Source organism: Coregonus lavaretus, assembly GCF_964263955.1.
Source record: "Coregonus lavaretus genome assembly, chromosome: 29".
NCBI lineage: Eukaryota > Metazoa > Chordata > Actinopteri > Salmoniformes > Salmonidae > Coregonus > Coregonus lavaretus.
In genome coordinates, this window is record NC_140016.1 from 1,962,756 (window position 1) to 1,983,613 (window position 20,858).

A 20,858-nucleotide genomic window follows, 5' to 3' on the forward strand; every position below is an offset into this window, starting at 1 on the left:
ATAGAGGGGGACAAATAAGAAGGTTTCTTTAGGTATTTCTTTACTGCTAGTTATAATGTAGAAAATGTAATACACCTGACAAATGGACGTAATCATTCTGTAATACCATACTGTAATAATATACAGTAAGAACATACTGTAATACTATACTGTAATACTAAGGGCTGTAATACCAAACTGTAAAACCATACTGTAATACCATACTGTAATAATATACAGTAAGAACATACCGTAATACTATACTGTAATACTAAGGGCTGTAATACCAAACCGTAATAATATACTGTAATACCATACTGTAACACCTTACTGTAATACTATTCTGTAATACCATACTGTAAAACCAAGGGCTGTAATACCAAGGGCTGTAATACCATACTGTAATACCAAGGGCTGTAATACCATACTGTAATACCATGCTGTAATACTATTCTGTAATACCATGCTGTAATACCATACTGTAATACCATGCTGTAATACCATAACGTAATACCATAATGTAATACCATACTGTAATACCATGCTGTAATACCATACTGTAATACCATACTGTAATACCAAGGGCTGTAATATCATACCGTAATACCATACTGTAATACCAAGGGCTGTAATACCATAATGTAATACCATGCTGTAATACTATTCTGTAATACCATACTGTAATACCATACTGTAATACCATACTGTAATACCATGCTGTAATACCATACCGTAATACCATAATGTAATACCATACTGTAATACCATGCTGTAATACCATACTGTAATACCATACTGTAATACCAAGGGCTGTAATACCATACTGTAATATCATATTGTAATACCAAGGGCTGTAATACCATACTGTAATATCATATTGTAATACTATACTGTAATACCATACTGTAATACCATACCGTAATACCATAATGTAATACCATACTGTAACACCATGCTGTAATACCATACTGTAATACCATACTGTAATACCAAGGGCTGTAATACCATACTGTAATACCATACTGTAATACCAAGGGCTGTAATACCATACTGTAATACCATACAGTAATACCATGCTGTAATACTATACTGTAATACCATGCTGTAATACCAAGGGCTGTAAAACCATACTGTAATACCAAGGGCTGTAATACCATACTGTAATACCATACTGTAATACCAAGGGCTGTAATACCATACTGTAATACCATACTGTAATACCAAGGGCTGTAATACCATACTGTAATCCCATACTGTAATACTATACTGTAATACCATAATGTAATACCATACCGTAATACCATAATGTAATACCATACTGTAATACCATACTGTAATACCATACTGTAATACCATGCTGTAATACTATTCTGTAATACCATACTGTAATACCATACTGTAATACCATACTGTAATACCATGCTGTAATACCATACCGTAATACCATAATGTAATACCATACTGTAATACCATGCTGTAATACCATACTGTAATACCATACTGTAATACCAAGGGCTGTAATACCATACTGTAATACCATGCTGTAATACCATGCTGTAATACCATACTGTAATATCATATTGTAATACCAAGGGCTGTAATACCATACTGTAATATCATATTGTAATACTATACTGTAATACCATACTGTAATACCATACTGTAATACCATACCGTAATACCATAATGTAATACCATACTGTAACACCATGCTGTAATACCATACTGTAATACCATACTGTAATACCAAGGGCTGTAATACCATACTGTAATACCATACTGTAATACCAAGGGCTGTAATACCATACTGTAATACCATACAGTAATACCATGCTGTAATACTATACTGTAATACCATGCTGTAATACCAAGGGCTGTAAAACCATACTGTAATACCAAGGGCTGTAATACCATACTGTAATACCATACTGTAATACCAAGGGCTGTAATACCATACTGTAATACCATACTGTAATACCAAGGGCTGTAATACCATACTGTAATCCCATACTGTAATACTATACTGTAATACCATAATGTAATACCATACCGTAATACCATAATGTAATACCATACTGTAATACCATACTGTAATACCATACCGTAATACCATGCTGTAATACTATTCTGTAATACTATACTGTAATACCATACTGTAATACCATACTGTAATACCATGCTGTAATACTATTCTGTAATACCATACTGTAATACTATACTGTAATACCAAGGGCTGTAATACCATAATGTAATACCATGCTGTAATACTATTCTGTAATACCATACTGTAATACCATAATGTAATACCATACTGTAATACCATGCTGTAATACTATTCTGTAATACCATACTGTAATACCATACTGTAATATCATACCGTAATACCATGCTGTAATACCAAGGGCTGTAATACCATACTGTAATACCATACTGTAATACATTGCTGTAATACCAAGGGCTGTAATACCATACTGTAATACCAAGGGCTGTAATACCATACTGTAATACCAAGGGCTGTAATGCCATACTGTAATACCAAGGGCTGTAATAACATACTGTAATACCATACAGTAATACCAAGGGCTGTAATACCATACTGTAATACCATACTGTAATACCAAGGGCTGTAATACCATAATGTAATACCATACTGTAATACCATGCTGTAATACTATTCTGTAATACCATACTGTAATACCAAGGGCTGTAATACCATACAGTATACCAAGGGCTGTAATACCATAATGTAATACCATACTGTAATACCATACTGTAATACCATGCTGTAATACTATTCTGTAATACCATACTGTAATACCAAGGGCTGTAATACCATACAGTATACCAAGGGCTGTAATAACATAATGTAATACCATACTGTAATACCATACTGTAATACCATACTGTAACACCATGCTGTAATACTATTCTGTAATAGCATACTGTAATACCATACTGTAATACCATACTGTAATACCAAGGGCTGTAATACCATGCTGTAATACCATGCTGTAATACTATTCTGTAATACCATACTGTAATACCAAGGGCTGTAATACCATAATGTAATACCATACTGTAATACCATGCTGTAATACTATTCTGTAATACCATACTGTAATACCAAGGGCTGTAATACCATACAGTATACCAAGGGCTGTAATACCATAATGTAATACCATAATGTAATACCATACTGTAATACCATAATGTAATACCATACTGTAATACCAAGGGCTGTAATACCATAATGTAATACCATACTGTAATACCATACTGTAATACCATGCTGTAATACTATTCTGTAATACCATACTGTAATACCATACTGTAATACCATGCTGTAATACTATTCTGTAATACCATACAGTAATACCAAGGGCTGTAATACCATAATGTAATACCATACTGTAATACCATGCTGTAATACTATTCTGTAATAGCATACTGTAATACCATACTGTAATACCAAGGGCTGTAATACCATGCTGTAATACCATGCTGTAATACTATTCTGTAATACCATACTGTAATACCAAGGGCTGTAATCCCATACTGTATGACCATACAGTAATACCAAGGGCTGTAATACCATAATGTAATACCATACTGTAATACCATGCTGTAATACTATTCTGTAAAACCATACTGTAATACCAAGGGCTGTAATACCATACTGTAATACCAAGGGCTGTAATACTATACTGTAATACCATACTGTAATACCATACTGTAATACTATACTGTAATACCATACTGTAATACCATACTGTAATACCATACTGTAATACCATACTGTAATACTATACTGTAATACCATAATGTAATACCATAATGTAATACCAAGGGCTGTAATACCATACTGTAATACCATAATGTAATACCATAATGTAATACCATACTGTAATACCAAGGGCTGTAATACCATACTGTAATACTATAATGTAATACCATAATGTAATACCAAGGGCTGTAATACCATACTGTAATACCATAATGTAATACCATAATGTAATACCATACTGTAATACCAAGGGCTGTAAAACCATACTGTAATACCAAGGGCTGTAATACCATACTGTAATACCATAATGTAATACCATAATGTAAAACCATACTGTAATACCAAGGGCTGTAATCCCATACTGTAATACTATACTGTAATACCATACTGTAATACCATACTGTAATACTATACTGTAATACCATGCTGTAATACTATACTGTAATCCCATACTGTAATACTATACTGTAATCCCATACTGTAATACCATAGTGTAAATCTAAGGGCTGTAACACCATTCTGTAATACCTAGGAAACTGTATGTATTCTAACTATCGATTTGTTTCACGTCAAGGTGTGGTCTAGCTGCTCAACATCCTTTCATTATACATTGAGTGTACAAAACATTAAGAACACCTTCCTAATATTGGGTTGCAACCCCTTTTGCCAACAGAACAGCCTCAATTTGTTGGGGCATAGACTACAAGGTGTTGAAAGCGATTCACTTTAAGTGAGATCTAATAATGACTTTTAAAAAACAGACTGCGGGTTCGTTGATCACTTCTGTCCTAATTTGTTCGGCTACTGGTCCAGTGCCATTTAGAAAATATTTTGCTTTTTTATTTGGGTCGTGTTTGTACTGTCTGTGAGAGCTACAGTTATGCAATGATCATGTGAAGTGTGATCGTGAGGAATGTATAGCAAGCACAACAGAGAGCTTTTCTGGAGCACCAAGAACAGACACCAGGAGTCTGTGGTATCTCATACACATCGCATCGCATAGATTTATAATGGGAGGATAATCAAAAAACACTGAATAATACTTTTTAATTTACATTTTTTTTCATGAATACAATAATTAAAAAAGAGAGAAACAGGACTATTTTGAAAGTGAGACAGTGTCCATGAATTCAGAACATTTATGATTAATGCCTTCATTTATAAATTCATGGAAATAGAAGTTTCGCAACTTGACTCTGGTGAAAAGGGGATTTTAGTTTTTTAGAATGTTTTCAACTTAAGGTAACCTGAGGAATAGATCCCTGTCCAGCAGGCCTTCCTGGTGTATGTTATAATATAATAATAATAATATGCCATTTAGCAGACGCTTTTATCCAAAGCGACTTACAGTCATGCGTGCATACATTTTTGTGTATGGGTGGTCCCGGGGATCGAACCCACTACCTTGGCATTACAAGCGCCGTGCTCTACCAGCTGAGCTACAGAGGACCATGTTAGGCGAATCAGTCTTACAGTCTTCCACGCTGACGCTAACCAATGAGGTGTCACTATGGCTGACGCTAACCAATGAGGTGTCACTATGGCTCTCTTCGGGTCATTAACAACAGAATTGCATAACAATTGAAAACTAAAGGTGAAGGATTACATGATAGTTTATGAAGCATAAATAAACCAGAAAAGGCTACTGTACGGTTCTTATTATTTTATTAATTTTAAAATTAATTTATCCAAGAGGTCTAGCCAGAATAATTTATTTTACCAGGGAGACCTGGCCAAGAGGCCAGTACCAGATTGTGGAATTGTTGGTACTTAAAACCAAAACAGCTGATATTAAATGGATGTGCTTTTGGAAGGTTATGGTGTAACTTAGAGTAGGTCTGTTCAGGGGGGGTAAGAGGCTAATGCAGGCACCATCCATGGGATCAGGCAAAACTAAAACCCTGCACACAATTACATCCCATTATTAGGGTGGGTAACGGCAGGAGAGTACACCGGGAGCAGAAAGATTTCCAGGTGGATACAGCCTCTGACTCTGGGGTACCTGCACTCAGCCGTCACAGTGGTGACTTGACTAATTATTCTGTATCAAAAGGGGTCTGCACTGATTTGAGATGTAATTGATTGGATGGGAGGCACTTGAATCCCTGATTGGTTTAACTGAAGAGAGGGAAGAGAGAGGAATATAGAATGGTATGTGAGAGGAGAGGAGAGGAGAGGAGAGGAGAGGAGAGGAGAGGAGAGGAGAGGAGAGGAGAGGAGAGGAGAGGAGAGGAGAGGAGAGGAGAGGAGAGGAGAGGAGAGGAGAGGAGAGGAGAGGAGAGGAGAGGAGAGGAGAGGATAGGAGAGGAGATCATTCACTAGGCAGATAAAGGAGACATACTTTTTTTAAAGGAGACGTCTTGTGTATTCTTAAATATATCTGGCAACACTATGCTGTGTCTGTATGTTCATGCTGCTTCTAATGCAACCTTTGGTATATCCAATTTATTCACGTCCAATACAGACTGGATTTGTCTTTCACTATTAAAACAGAAGAGATATGGATGGAAACTGTACGTATTCTAACTATCGATTTGTTTCACGTCAAGGTGTGGTCTAGCTGCTCAACAGTTTTTCATTATACACTGAGTTTACAAAATATGAAGAACACCTTCCTAATATTGAATTGCAACCCCTTTTGCCATCAGAACAGCCTCAATTTTTGTGGGGGCATGGACCTCAAGGTGTCGAAAGCGTTCCACAGAGATGCTGGCCCATGTTGACTCCAATGCCTCCCACAGTTGTGTCAAGTTGACTGGGTGTCCTTTGGGTGGTGGACCATTCTTGATACACACGGGAAACTGTTGAGCGTGAAAAACCAAGCAGTGTTGCAGTTCATGACACACTCAAACCAGTGTGCCTGGCACCTACTACCATACCCCGTTCAAAGGCACTGAAATATTTTGTCTTTCCCATTCACCCTCTAAAAGGCACACATAGACAATCCATGTCTCAATTGTCTCAAGGCTTAAAAATCCTTCTTAACCTGTCTCCTCCCTTCCAGCTACACCGATTGAAGTGGATTTAACAAGTGACATCAATAAGGGATCATAGCTTTCACCTGAAATTCACCTGGTCAGTCTATGTCATGGAAAGAGCAGGTGTTCCTAATGTTTTGTACACTCAGTGTCTATCTTCTGACTACTAGAAGATCGTCTTAATTAACCAATTGATTGATATCATCGTTAACCTTTGTTGTTGGGATTCATGTCACCGGGGAGGTGACATCTTTAGTTAAAAATGGAGGATAGCTGGCAGCCTAGCAGGCCTCCAGAGGATTGGCTCAACCTCATAAACCATTATAGTAGAGACATTAGGAGATCAAAGCACTGCCTGAAGACGACGTACAGAATACTAACTACATGAATTAACACGATCCCAACGCCATCTTTATATTATGTGGATAACAAAATTCACTACAACACAACGCAATCAATTTAAAATATGATCATATAAAATACAAATATCACAATTTGTTTTTTTAACAGAAAATAATCTGCTTTCTTTTCCATTAGAATGTGATCAGTGTGTATAGTACGATAATAATAATAATAATAATAATAATAATAATAATAATAATAATAATAATAATAATCTATAATTATATATTGGTTGCCAAAGTAGTTACCGGGAAATTATAGACAGGAGGTAAATTAATGTAAGATGAACACTTAATGTTGTCCTCATGTTTCACAGTCCCCTTCAGTCATCACAGACTCATAATGTCTGCATGTAGATGCCACACGTACAATGCCTTCAGAATGTATTCATGCCCACGGACTTATTCCACATCATGTTGTGTTACAGACTGAATTCAAAATGGATTAAATACCCCATAATGTCAAAGTGAAAACATGTTTTTAGAAATGTTGCAGATTTATTGGAAATGAAATACAGAATTATCTCATTTACGTAAATATGCACACCCCTGAGTCAATACATTGTAGAAGCACCTTTGGCAGCGAATACAGCTGTAAGTCTTTCTGGGTAAGTCTCTAAGAACTTTCGACACCTCGATTGTTCAACATTTGCCCATTATTCTTTAAAAACATTCTTCAAGCTCTGTCAAATTGGTTGTTGATCATTTCTAGACAACCAGTTTCAGGTCTTGCCATAGATTTTCAAACCAATTTAAGTCAAAACCGTAACTAGGCCACTCAGGAACATTCACTGTCTTCTTGGTAAGCAACTTCAGTGTAGATTTGGCCTTCTGTTTTAGATTATTGTTCTGCTGAAAGGTGAATTCATCTCCCAGTATCTGCTGGAAAGCAGACTGAACCAGATTTTGCCTGTGCTTAGCTCCATTCCGTTTATTTTTTATACTGAAAAACTCACCAGTCCTTAACGATTACAAGCATACCCATAACATGATGCAGCCACCACTATGCTTGAAAATATGGAGAGCAGGACTTGTGCCGTCTGGTTTGCTTAATATAAGCAATTTGAAATGATGTATACTTAAGTATATTTTTGCAATTACATTTACATTTGATACTTAAGCATTTTAAAACCAAATACTTTTAGACTTTTACTCAAGTAGTATTTTACTGGGTGACTATCACTTTAACTTGAGTCATTTTCTTTTGAGGTATCTTTACTTCTACTCAAGTATAACCATTGGGTAGTTTTTCCACAACTGGAAGGAAAGAACAGCATCTACACTGCCTTGCAAAAGTATTCATCCCCCTTTGGCGTTTTTCCTATTTTGTTGCATTACAACCTGTAATTTAAATGGATTTTTATTTGGATTTCATGTAATGGACATACACAAAATAGTCCAAATTGGTGAAGTGAAATGAAAAAATTAATTTGTTTCAAAAAATTCTAAAGAATAAATAACGGAAAAGTGGTGCGTGCATATGTATTCAGCCCCTTTGCTATGAAGCCCCTAAATAAGATCTGGTGCAACCAATTACCTTCAGAAGTCACATAATTAGTTAAATAAAGTCCACCTGTGTGCAATCTAAGTGTCACATGATCTCAGTATATATACACCTGTTCTGAAAGGCCCCAGAGTCTGCAACACCACTAAGCAAGGGGCACCACCAAGCAAGTGGCACCATGAAGACCAAGGAGCTCTCCAAACAGGTCAGGGACAAAGTTGTGGAGAAGTACAGATCAGGGTTGAGTTATAAAAAAATATCAGAAACTTTGAACATCCCACGGAGCATCATTAAATCCATTATAAAAAAATGGAAAGAATATGGCACCACAACAAACCTGCCAAGAGAGGGCCGCCCACCAAAGCTCACGGACCAGGCAAGGAGGACATTAATCAGAGAGGCAACAAAGAGACCAAAGATAACCCTGAAGGAGCTGCAAAGCTCCACAGCGGAGATTAGAGTATCTGTCCATAAAACCACTTTAAGCCGTACACTCCACAGAGCTGGGCTTTATGGAAGAGTGACCAGAAAAAAAGCCATTGCTTAAAGAAAAAAAATATGCAAACACGTTTGGTGTTTGCTAAAAGGCATGTGGGAGACTCCCCAAACGTATGGAAGAAGGTCAGATGAGACTAAAATTGAGCTTTTTGGCCATCAAGGAAAACGCTATGTCTGGAGCAAACCCAACACCTCTCATCACCCTGAGAACACCATCCCCACAGTGAAGCATGGTGGTGGCAGCATCATGCTGTGGGGATGTTTTTCATCGGCAGGGACTGGAAAACTGGTCAGAATTGAAGGAATGATGGATGGTGCTAAATACAGGGAAATTCTTGAGGGAAACCTGTTTCAGTCTTCCAGAGATTTGAGACTGGAACGGAGGTTCACCTTCCAGCAGGACAATGACCCTAAACGTACTGCTAAAGCAACACTTGAGTGGTTTAAGGGAAACATTTACATGTCTTGGAATGGCCTAGTCAAAGCCCAGACCTCAATCCAATTGAGAATCTGTGGTATGACTTAAAGATTGCTGTACACCAGCAACTTGAAAGAGCTGGAGCAGTTTTGCCTTGAAGAATGAGCAAAAATCCCAGTGGCTAGATGTGCCAAGCTTATAGAGACATACCCCCAAGAGACTTGCAGCTGTAATTGCTGCAAAAGGTGGCTCTACAAAGTATTGACTTTGGGGGGGTGAATAGTTATGCATTCTCAAGTTTTCAGTTTTTTTGTATTATTTCTTGTTTGTTTCACAAGAAAAAATATTTTGCATCTTCAAAGTGGTAGGCATGTTGTGTAAATCAAATGATACAAACCCCCCCAAAAAATCCAATTTATTTCCAGGTTGTAAGTCAACAAAATAGGAAAATTGCCAAGGGGGGGTGGGGGGCGGGTGAATACATTCGCAAGACACTGTATACCAGTGTTTCTGTCTGTGACTCGTCACAACATGTAATGAGCCATGTCACATGGAGGCTCTGCAGATAAGCCACAACAGAGCCGCAGAAAAAATAAAATAAATCGCCAGTTGGTCGCTGCAGTGAGCCAACAGTGTTTCCATATATCTTCCTTTCCAGCGTGGCAAGCTGGCAGCGCAGCACAGCCCTACCTTTTGCCTTTTGACATGGACATGCTGTGTTCACTGGTGACAGCTGCTGCACAGGACCGGACCCAGAGGTCACAAATGACCTTTTCAGATTGTCTTTTTTCAGTCACACCACGTATTTGTCAGACGACGTCCACCGATGCCACCCGGAGCGCCACAATGGAACCATGGAGTTGGCGTAAGGTGCTGTAATTGTTCCTGCAGGATCACCTTAGATTAATTGTGTTTGTGTGTGTGTGTGTGTGTTTGTGAGCATGTGCGTGTGTGTGTTTGTGTGTGTGTGTGTGCAAGTTTGTGCGCATGCGTGTGTGCATGCGTGAGCATGTGAGTCTCCGATGCTGTCTATGACTTCCATGGCCTGCTGCTTTGAATTTAGCTCTAACCCTAACCCTTGGGTTTAGCGTGGTAAAAAGCTAATTGCTCTATGACTAGCCCTGTTGTTTGGCTGCTGGAGGCATTGTATTTTATTATACTGTATGAATCATCATTAAGATGTGCTTATCCACCAGCAGGTTTCCCTGGCATCAAGACCTTGCCAACAGTTTGTACAGAGACAATGTATGGTCAATATCCAAAACTAGAATAAATGTGTCTGCTCCTACATTGCTTGTTCTTTGAGGTTTAGGCCGGGTATCTGTAAAGCACTTTGCTGATTTAAAAATGGATTTATAAAATACATTTAATTTGATGAATTCATACTAGGATACTACATGTATTATCTATTATATATCTCTGTTACTACAGTCGTGATCAAAAGTTTTGAGAATGACACAAGTATTGGTCTTCACAAAGTTCGCTGCTTCAGTGTTATGAGATATTTTTGTCAGATGCTACTATGGTATACTGAAATATAATTACAAGCATTCCATAAGTGTCAAAGGCTTTTATTGACAATTACATTAAGTATATGCAAAGAGTCAATATTTGCAGTGTTGACCCTTCTTTTTCAAGACCTCTGCAATCCGCCCTGGCATGCTGTCAATGAACTTCTGGGCCACATCCTGACTGATGGCAGCCCATTCTTGCATAATCAATGCTTGGAGTTTGTCAGAATTTGTGGGTTTTTGTTTGTCCACCCACCTCTTGAGGATTGACCACAAGTTCTCAATGGGATTAAGGTCTGGGGAGTTTCCTGGCCATGGACCCAAAATGTCGATGTTTTGTTCCCCAAGCCACTTAGTTATCACTTTTGCTTTATGGCAAGGTGCTCCATCATGCTGGAAAAGGCATTGTTCGTCACCAAACTGTTCTTGGATGGTTGGGAGAAGTTGCTCTCGGAGGATGTGTTGGTACCATTCTTTATTCATGGCTGTGTTCTTAGGCAAAATTGTGAGTGAGCCCACTCCCTTGGCTGAGAAGCAACCCCACACATGAATGGTCTCAGGATGCTTTGCTGTTGGCATGACACAGGGCTGACGGTAGCGCTCACCTTGTCTTCTCCGGACAAGGTGTTTTCCGGATGCCCCAAACAATCGGAAAGGGGATTCATCAGAGAAAATGACTTTACCCCAGTCCTCAGCAGTTCAATCCCTGTACCTTTTGCAGAATATCAGTCTGTCCCTGGTGTTTTTCCTGGAGAGAAGTGGCTTCTTTGCTGCCCTTCTTGACACCAGGCCATCCTCCAAAAGTCTTCGCCTCAATGTGCGTGCAGATGCACTCACACTTGCCTGCTGCCATTCCTGAGCAAGCTCTGCACTGGTGGTACCCTGATCCCGCAGCTGAATCAACTTTATGAGACGGTCCTGGCGCTTGCTGGACTTTCTTGGGCGCCCTGACGCATTCTTCACAACAATTGACCCGATAAATGGTTGATTTAGGTGCAATCTTACTAGCAGCAATATCCTTGCCTGTGAAGCCCTTTTTGTGCAAAGCAATGATGACGGCATGTGTTTCCTTGCAGGTAACCATGGTTAACAGAGGAAGAACAATGATTTCAAGCACCACCATCCTTTTAAAGCTTCCAGTCTGTTATTCTAACTCAATCAGCATGACAGAGTGATTTCCAGCCTTGTCCTCGTCAAGAATCTCACCTGTGTTAATGAGATAATCACTGACATGATGGCAGCTGGTCCTTTTGTGGCATGGCTGAAATGCTGTGGACATTTTTGTGGGGGATTAAGTTCATTTTCATGGCAAAGAGGGACTTGCATGGATACCAAGGCCACAGCATGCTAGATAAATAATGTGTTTGCTGCATGGATTCCAGGGTCACAGCATGCTAGATAAATAATGTGTTTTTGCATGGATACCAGGGCCACAGCATGCTAGATAAATAATGTGTATTTGCATGGATACCAGGGCCACAGCATGCTAGATAAATAATGTGTTTTTGCATGGATACCAGGGCCACAGCATGCTAGATAAATAATGTGTTTTTGCATGGATACCAGGGCCACAGCATGCTAGATAAATAATGTGTTTTTGCATGGATACCAGGGCCACAGCATGCTAGATAAATAATGTGTTTTTGCATGGATACCAGGGTCACAGCATGCTAGATAAATAATGTGTTAGCTGCATGGATACCAGGGTCACAGCATGCTAGATAAATAATGTGTTTTTGCATGGATACCAGGGTCACAGCATGCTAGATAAATAATGTGTTAGCTGCATGGATACCAGGGTCACAGCATGCTAGGTAAATAATGTGTTTTTGCATGGATACCAGGGCCACAGCATGCTAGATAAATAATGTGTTTTTGCATGGATACCAGGGCCACAGCATGCTAGATATATAATGTGTTTTTGCATGGATACCAGGGCCACAGCATGCTAGATAAATAATGTGTTTTTGCATGGATACCAGGGCCACAGCATGCTAGATATATAATGTGTTTTTGCATGGATACCAGGGCCACAGCATGCTAGATAAATAATGTGTTTTTGCATGGATACCAGGGTCACAGCAAGCTAGATATATAATGTGTTTTTGCATGGATACCAGGGCCACAGCATGCTAGATAAATAATGTGTTTTTGCATGGATACCAGGGCCACAGCATGCTAGATAAAAAATGTGTTTTTGCATGGATACCAGGGCCACAGCATGCTAGATAAATAATGTGTTTTTTGCATGGATACCAGGGTCACAGCAAGCTAGATAAATATTTATTTTTATTTTTATGGATACCAGGGTCACAGCATGCTAGATAAATAATGTGTTTTTGCATGGATACCAGGGCCACAGCATGCTAGATAAATAATGTGTTTTTGCATGGATACCAGGGCCACAGCAAGCTAGATAAATAATGTGTTTTTGCAAGGATACCAGGGTCACAGCAAGCTAGATAAATAATGTGTTTTTGCATGGATACCAGGGTCACAGCATGCTAGATAAATAATGTGTTTTTGCATGGATACCAGGGTCACAGCATGCTAGATAAATAATGTGTTTTTGCATGGATACCAGGGCCACAGCATGTGTGCTATTTTTGCACCACATGGGACCCTTTTTCCTTTACAGTGCACTACTTTTGACCAGAGCCCATAGGGAACCTGATCAAAATTAGTGCACTATACAGGTAATAGGGTGGTACATGTGACTCTCGTATGGTCTCATAAGGAGGGATGTTTAATGATTTTGTTTGACATAGTAATTTCATGGACCTGGCAGTTACAAGGTTGGGCATGCTACCCCATACAGGGAGAGGTGGATGAACCAGTCCCCTTCCATCACCCCATCCATCTGCCATCTGCCTCCCCCCTGTTACACTATACGCAAAACATGGACTCATTTCACTATTGGAATATTTAGTACAACATTTGGAATCATTTCATTATTTAATATTTAGTGCCCAAAGGAGAAAGAACCTTGTTAAAATAGTGCTATTTAGAATCCTCTTAAGCTGTTCGCAATATGTCTTACAATATGCTTGCCTCTAGAAATACTATAGCTTCACCCCTCACCCTTCGTTTCTCAAGCTCTGAGGAGAGATTTCACTGTTCAATTATTCACTGATAGACTGAGATTCTTTCTCTGAGTCTTTAGATTTTTACCAAGAGGACAACAACTGAAATAAAACTGTCTGTTGGGATTGAATGGTGGAGAGACTGGAGTACCATACATTATTGTAGTTTAACAATGTTCAGACCCCAGAGGATAGTCTGTAGTTTAACAGTGTTCAGACCCCAGAGGATAGTCTGTAGTTTAACAGTGTTCAGACCCCAGAGGATAGTCTGTAGTTTAACAGTGTTCAGACCCCAGAGGATAGTCGGTAGTTTAACAATGTTCAGACCCCAGAGGATAGTCAGTAGTTTAACAATGTTCAGACCCCAGAGGATAGTCTGTAGTTTAACAATGTTCAGACCCCAGAGGATAGTCGGTAGTTTAACAATGTTCAGACCCCAGAGGATAGTCGGTAGTTTAACAATGTTCAGACCCCAGAGGATAGTCGGTAGTTTAACAATGTTCAGACCCCAGAGGATATCCGAATGTGATGTATGGCTTTTGGAGTACAATCACTATGGAAACCAGAAACCCTATTCATATAAAGTGCACTACTTTTAGTGCACTACTCCATAGGGCCCTGGATAAAAGTAGTGCACTATGAAGTGAATATAGTGCCATTTGGGACGAAAACCAAGTTTTTCCCACCCACTCTGACAGCCGTTAATCATCTTCTTTCCCTTTAGATCCTGGCACTGCAGAATTTGGCCAATGTGTCAAGAAGCAATTATGTGTACTTAGTCCTCTCCCCTCCCCTCCTCTCCTCTCCTCTCCTCTCCTCTCCTCTCCTCTCCTCTCCTCTCCTCTCCTCTCCTCTCCTCTCCTCTCCTCTCCTCTCCTCTCCTCTCCTCTCCTCTCCTCTCCTCTCCTCTCCTCTCCTCTCTATTTTCTCTCTCTCACACTCTTTATATAATCACAGAGCCGGAGAGCCGTTTAAATGCCTTCTCTCTCTCTGTCTGTCTCTCTGTTCATTCTTTGTGTATTTTGGTAGACGGCCAGACGCAACACAATACAGGGCTGAGGAAGAAAATAGGAATATCATAAGCTTCATACAATCAGGCATTCCTTGTATCTAAATCAAATCCTCTCCCATTGATTTCTCATATATTCATAAATGACCCTACTGGCCCTGCGTTCTGTACGCTCTGTGTGTAATGCTCTGTGAATCCGGAACATGGAGAACAATGTGAGTGGACGAGATGAAAACACACGTTCCTCTGGTATAGCAACAATTGCAAATCTCCAAAGTGGTATTTGTTGCTTCATTATAATACATCATTCCAGATCAGCTGTTTTATAGAGATGGCTGAAGAGAGAGTTGACATTGGGACATTGCAAACGCTTCCCAAAATCTCAAGGACAGTATATGCGTGCAGATTTTTCCTGGTGATATGCCGTTGTGACTTAGAGGGCATCTGAAATGCCAACCTGTTCCCTATATAGCGCACTACATTTAACCAGGGCCCAGACTTACACATTATGTCTGTCCCAAATGACACCCTATTCAAAAGTAGTGCACTACAGAGAGTATAGGGTGCCATTTGGGAGGCCACAATAAACATCAGTGTGGCTGAGCTGGTCTTATCAGAGGTGATCTGCAGTTCATGACCATGTGAAGGACGTGGCGGTGATTCCAGTGTCATTTTGTGTTCGACTGGCTCAGGACGAAGATGATTGCCTCTCTCATTATTCCCCCAATGACAGGGACAGTATCGTGTTGTAATGTTTACTGTCAGACGGCAGGCAGACGCGGCGACGACGTAGCATCCAGTCGGCAGCTTTCAATGGCACAGCAGTCACTCTAGAAAGCCGTCTGAGCATTAAAGGTGCAGTCTGGGATTTGGGAACCTAGCTGTCCAATGGTCATTTCAATTGTATATTTTCGCCATTGATTCATGAAGAATATAAATTATAAGTACCTCGTGAGTATATCACAACTGTCAGTAACTTTATCATAACCCAGAATATTAGGTTTAATTTCTCTGTTGTTTACAAACGTAAAAACGAACAATGTATTGCTTCAGAATATAGTTAAATCTATATATTGGATAGCACGAACTGTCAGTCCTTGCATCTAGAGCACTGTCTATGAATATGAGAGGTTTTACATTTTCCCCTAGCCCCATCCCTCAGCTGTATACCAAAACAAGTGAAGAGCAACCATTTAGTTGTCTTTCCAATCCCAGATTGTAGCTTTTAGACTGAAAAGAGATGTATTTTCAGCTGGCCACATGATGACAGGCTGTCAGACTGCCCTCTCCACTGACTTTCTTTTTTACCACGACTTAGGCTTCTCTGGAGTTTTTTTTTTTACTCAACCAGAAAAGGATACGGCCATTTTGACACTTTTTTCCTAAGTGAACTGGAAGACGTGAGAGGATTTCACTACATCGCACATTATTGCGTTCTCAAGTGGCAGCAGTGGCAGAGTCAAGTGGAAAGTTAGTTCAATGTGTGATGATTACTTGAATAAGTCTGGAAGATGGTGGATTTTTTTTACTCTGCATAGCCTAGTGGGAAACAATTGAATACATGTGGCATTCTCACATCGTGTCAAATATGTGCTACTTCTAATTTGCATGTATAAAAGAAAGAGTGTGGATGTCATTAACATAATTTAACAGGACAAATATGATTTTAAATTGTATTAGTTACACATCCCTCAGTGAACAGAAATCCAGCTTCACTATATACATATAGAGATATGGATATCAAATATACTGTATCCTGTACAGGTCAATATAGAGTACTATACTGTTTCCTGTATAGGTTTATATAGAGAACTATACTGTATCCTGTATAGGTTTATATAGAATAATATACTGTATCCTGTATAGGTCTAGGAAGAGCTTACCTTATGGGGACACGTGGATGCGTCTGAGCTGAAGGACTTCTCCGGTGTCTGGCCCTGATTCTACAAGATAGAAAAACACATGATTAGAAACATGCTCACTGCGGAGGGCCATTTCCAACACAACACCATTCATGTCCGCGTCCCAAATGGCTTTTTTTTTTCTTCATATATATAGTGCACTACTTTTTGACCAGGGCCCATAGGTCCATTTGGGACGTACCCTAGATGCAGCTTATCTTCTCTCAGTTATTCTCTGGACCATACAGAGCTTAGTGACCCAGTGCTACATAAACAGGCAGGTTTTAGCTGTTTCATGATCGAAGAATAAAGCTGCACTCTAGGCTACTGTAGATGTTTATCTTGTTGAATATAATCTTGATTTCCATTCACAGGGTATAATAACGCTGTTATTTCGTATTTTTTTCTTCTTATCCTTTCTGGAAAGATTACAAACCTCCTTTAGCAGTCAGATGATTCCACATAACATATGGGACCGACTACTTTCAACACAGACCTTGTAGTCAGATGATTATCACTTTGTTAATGCAGTGAGGCATCATTCCGATACAAGAAAACAGCATTAAAAAAATCTGCCAAGGTAATGTCAACAAGACAACCAACAGATGGTCCTGCTGTTTGTGATTAATGCAAGACGCTCAAGTGTTTGCTAAAAAACACACAATTGCAGCTTAAGAAAATATCTTCAAATGACCAGAGGAACAGTCAACAGGGAACGGTGGGGTGTAATTGCATATACACGCATTCGGTGTCTGTCCCAAATGGTACCCTATCCCCCTATTCAGTGCACTACCTATGGGAACCTGCTCGAAAGCAGTGCACCAAATAGGGAATACGATGTACATTTGGGACGCAAGTTCACAGTAGCACACATGTCAGCGCACCCCTCAGAATCACTATGAAGTAAATATGATGTTTGTTGTCGTTCCCCCCCCCCCATTTTTACAGGAAACCTATGCCTTTGCACTCACAACAGGGGGAATATAGAGCCTAACAATGACTGAACCACTCACAACGGGGGGAATGAACAGGCCTCACATGGGATGGAGTGGGGCTTCACAAACTAGCTCCCCTGAAAGCTAAACTACTTACCTCAGGAGGACACATTGATTCCAAGCAGGTGTCAGCCGTTAGCCCCTCACATCCAATTATGTTCCCGGGGTACACCTAATACTCCCTGACACCATTAATGTCTTCCTTATGGTATCACCAGGAGAGAAGAGACACTGAACTGACCAGACTCCTAACATCTATATTTCATCACAACTTTAACGAGAATCTAGCTGTAGCGGCTGGTGGTGAAGGAGAGAGAGAAGAGAGAGAACCACTTCCACACACACTCACACACACACACACACACACACACACACACACACACACACACACACACACACAGCTAGCTAGCTAGCCTCGCTGCTACAGCAGCAGTAAACAGTGTGAACACTCATCTCATGTAATATTAAAGGGCCGATGGCCAAGCTGTGGTTGTTTGAATTAGTCAAAACAATTTCCCCCCACAGAGTAGAGACTGAAGCTGTAACTATATCAGGATAAATTAACTTTCAAATTAACATGACAGATTTTTAGAGGCATGGGGGAGGAAGCAGTGTGTGTGTGTGTGTGTGTTTGTGTGTGTGTGTGTGTGTGTGTGTGTGTGTGTGTGTGTGTGTGTGTGTGTGTGTGTTTTGTGATAGGTGTATGATGAGCGTGATTAACTCAATAATTCTTGAACACATGCCTTCCACTAGTACTCCATATCCAAGTTATCCAGTTTTCACTTATTTAATGACCTCCAAACAATATTATATATACAGTATATATACAATGTTATGCTAAACTGTAACCTGGGCAGAGCTTACAGTACATAGACCAACACATCACATAGAGAATCTGCTCTCCTGTTGCAAGGTTAAACTAGAGCACACTGTGTAGGTAGGTTAATTAATTAATTAATGAATTATTAATTTAATTAATTATTTTATTTAGCAGACGCTCTTATCCAGAGCGACTTACAGGAGCAATTAGGGTTAAGTGCCTTGCTCAAGGGCACATCAACAGATTTTTCACCTAGTCGGCTCGGGGATTAGAACCAGTGACCTTTCGGTTACTGGCACAACGCTCTTACCCACTAAGCTACCTGCCGCCCCGAGGTTGATGTCAGCATCCCCTTTCGATAACCCTGTCCGCTCTTCCTGCAAATCTAAACCCAGAGTAGTGCACGCCATCCGTGCCTAAATCTAAACCCAGAGTAGTGCACGCCATCCGTGCCTAAATCTAAACCCAGAGTAGTGCACGCCATCCGTGCCTAATGCCTTGAAGCAGATACTGTTAACGTTTTGTTTGCATTGAACGGGAAGACACATCATTAAATGATAATGGACCTCCTTGAGAGAGTGAAATTATGTATAGTGAAAACATAACGTTTAGAAATAAGACTTTGGTCACCTCTGATTGCATTTTTTCCTGTCAGCATCTGAATGCAGTTTGAGAGCCATTTCCTCCTCCAACATTAATGGAATACTAAACAGGTCATAAAAATAGCTAGATATCAGCTACGGTACGTCGTTATGGCGTGTGATACTTCCCCATACCCTCTTTAGAGTCTCTACACAACACAACATCTATGTCCAGGTAAGTCTGAACGTGACACGCAATTTGACACACTTTCACTTTAGATGACTCTGGATGTCAAGAAAAGTCTTAGGAACTCTTTGCACAAAATTCCACCCTGTCCCTTCCTTGTGAGAACTTAACCGCCTGCATTTCCCTAGCCACTTCAAACAAAGTTACACATGGGGCTGAAGCAACAGACTGCAAAATGCTCTAATCTCTCAGCCATCAGTGTAGAAACGTACTACTGACTGGGGGGAGCCCTTTGAAATGTTAGGTTTTCCACAAGGTGCATGGAGACACCGAGGCCTGTCTCCTCTGCTGAGTCTGTCTCCAAAGCAGACCCAATCCCTTTTTAGGATGGAGAATACACTACAGCACAGTGGGTAGTCTCAATTAAGCATGGGGGGATTCCCACAGTGAAAAACCTCAAATTCACTACTTTCATTCTTCTTCTTGTTCTGCCCTCATATTTACAGTGAGGGAAAAAAAGTATTTGATCCCCTGCTGATTTTGTACGTTTGCCCACTGACAAAGAAATGATCAGTCTATCGTTTTAATGGTAGGGTTATTTGAACAGTGAGAGACAGAATAACAACAAAAAAATCCAGAAAAACGCATGTCAAAAATGTTATAAATTGATTTGCATTTTAAAAAGGGAAATAAGTATTTGACCTCCTCTCAATCAGAAAGATTTCTGGCTCCCAGGTGTCTTTTATACAGGTAACGAGATGAGATTAGGAGCACACTCTTAAAGATTTTGCAATCAATCAATCAGATTGCAAACTCTCCACCATGGCCAAGACCAAAGAGCTCTCCAAGGATGTCAGGGACAAGATTGTAGACCTACACAAGGCTGGAATGGGCTACAAGACCATCGCCAAGCAGCTTGGTGAGAAGGTGACAACAGTTGGTGCGATTATTCGCAAATGGAAGAAACACAAAATAACTGTCAATCTCCCTCACCTCTCACATCTCACCTCGTGGAGTTGCAATGATCTACTGTAGTCTCCTCTACTGTAAGCTCCTCTCCTGTACTCTCATCTACTGTAGTCTCCTCTACTGTAGTCTCCTCTACTGTAGTCTCCTCTACTGTAGTCTCCTAGTCTCTTCTACTGTAGTCTCCTCTACTGTAGTCTCCTCTACTGTAGTCTCCTCTACTGTAGTCTCCTAGTCTCTTCT

At 39.9% G+C, this 20,858-nt stretch overlaps 1 protein-coding gene across 1 annotated transcript in view; it reads right to left on the reverse strand.

The window, feature by feature from the left end:
- Positions 1-20,858, reverse strand: part of LOC311104977 (protocadherin-11 X-linked-like) — a gene marked incomplete at both ends in the record, with an annotated part of 184,756 nt that overhangs the window by 38,967 nt on the left and 124,931 nt on the right. Inside the window, one exon of the mRNA XM_084146964.1 lies at positions 17,049-17,108. Within this exon, the coding sequence (XP_084003090.1) occupies positions 17,049-17,108 (60 nt within the window). The remainder of the gene's footprint in view (positions 1-17,048; positions 17,109-20,858) is intronic.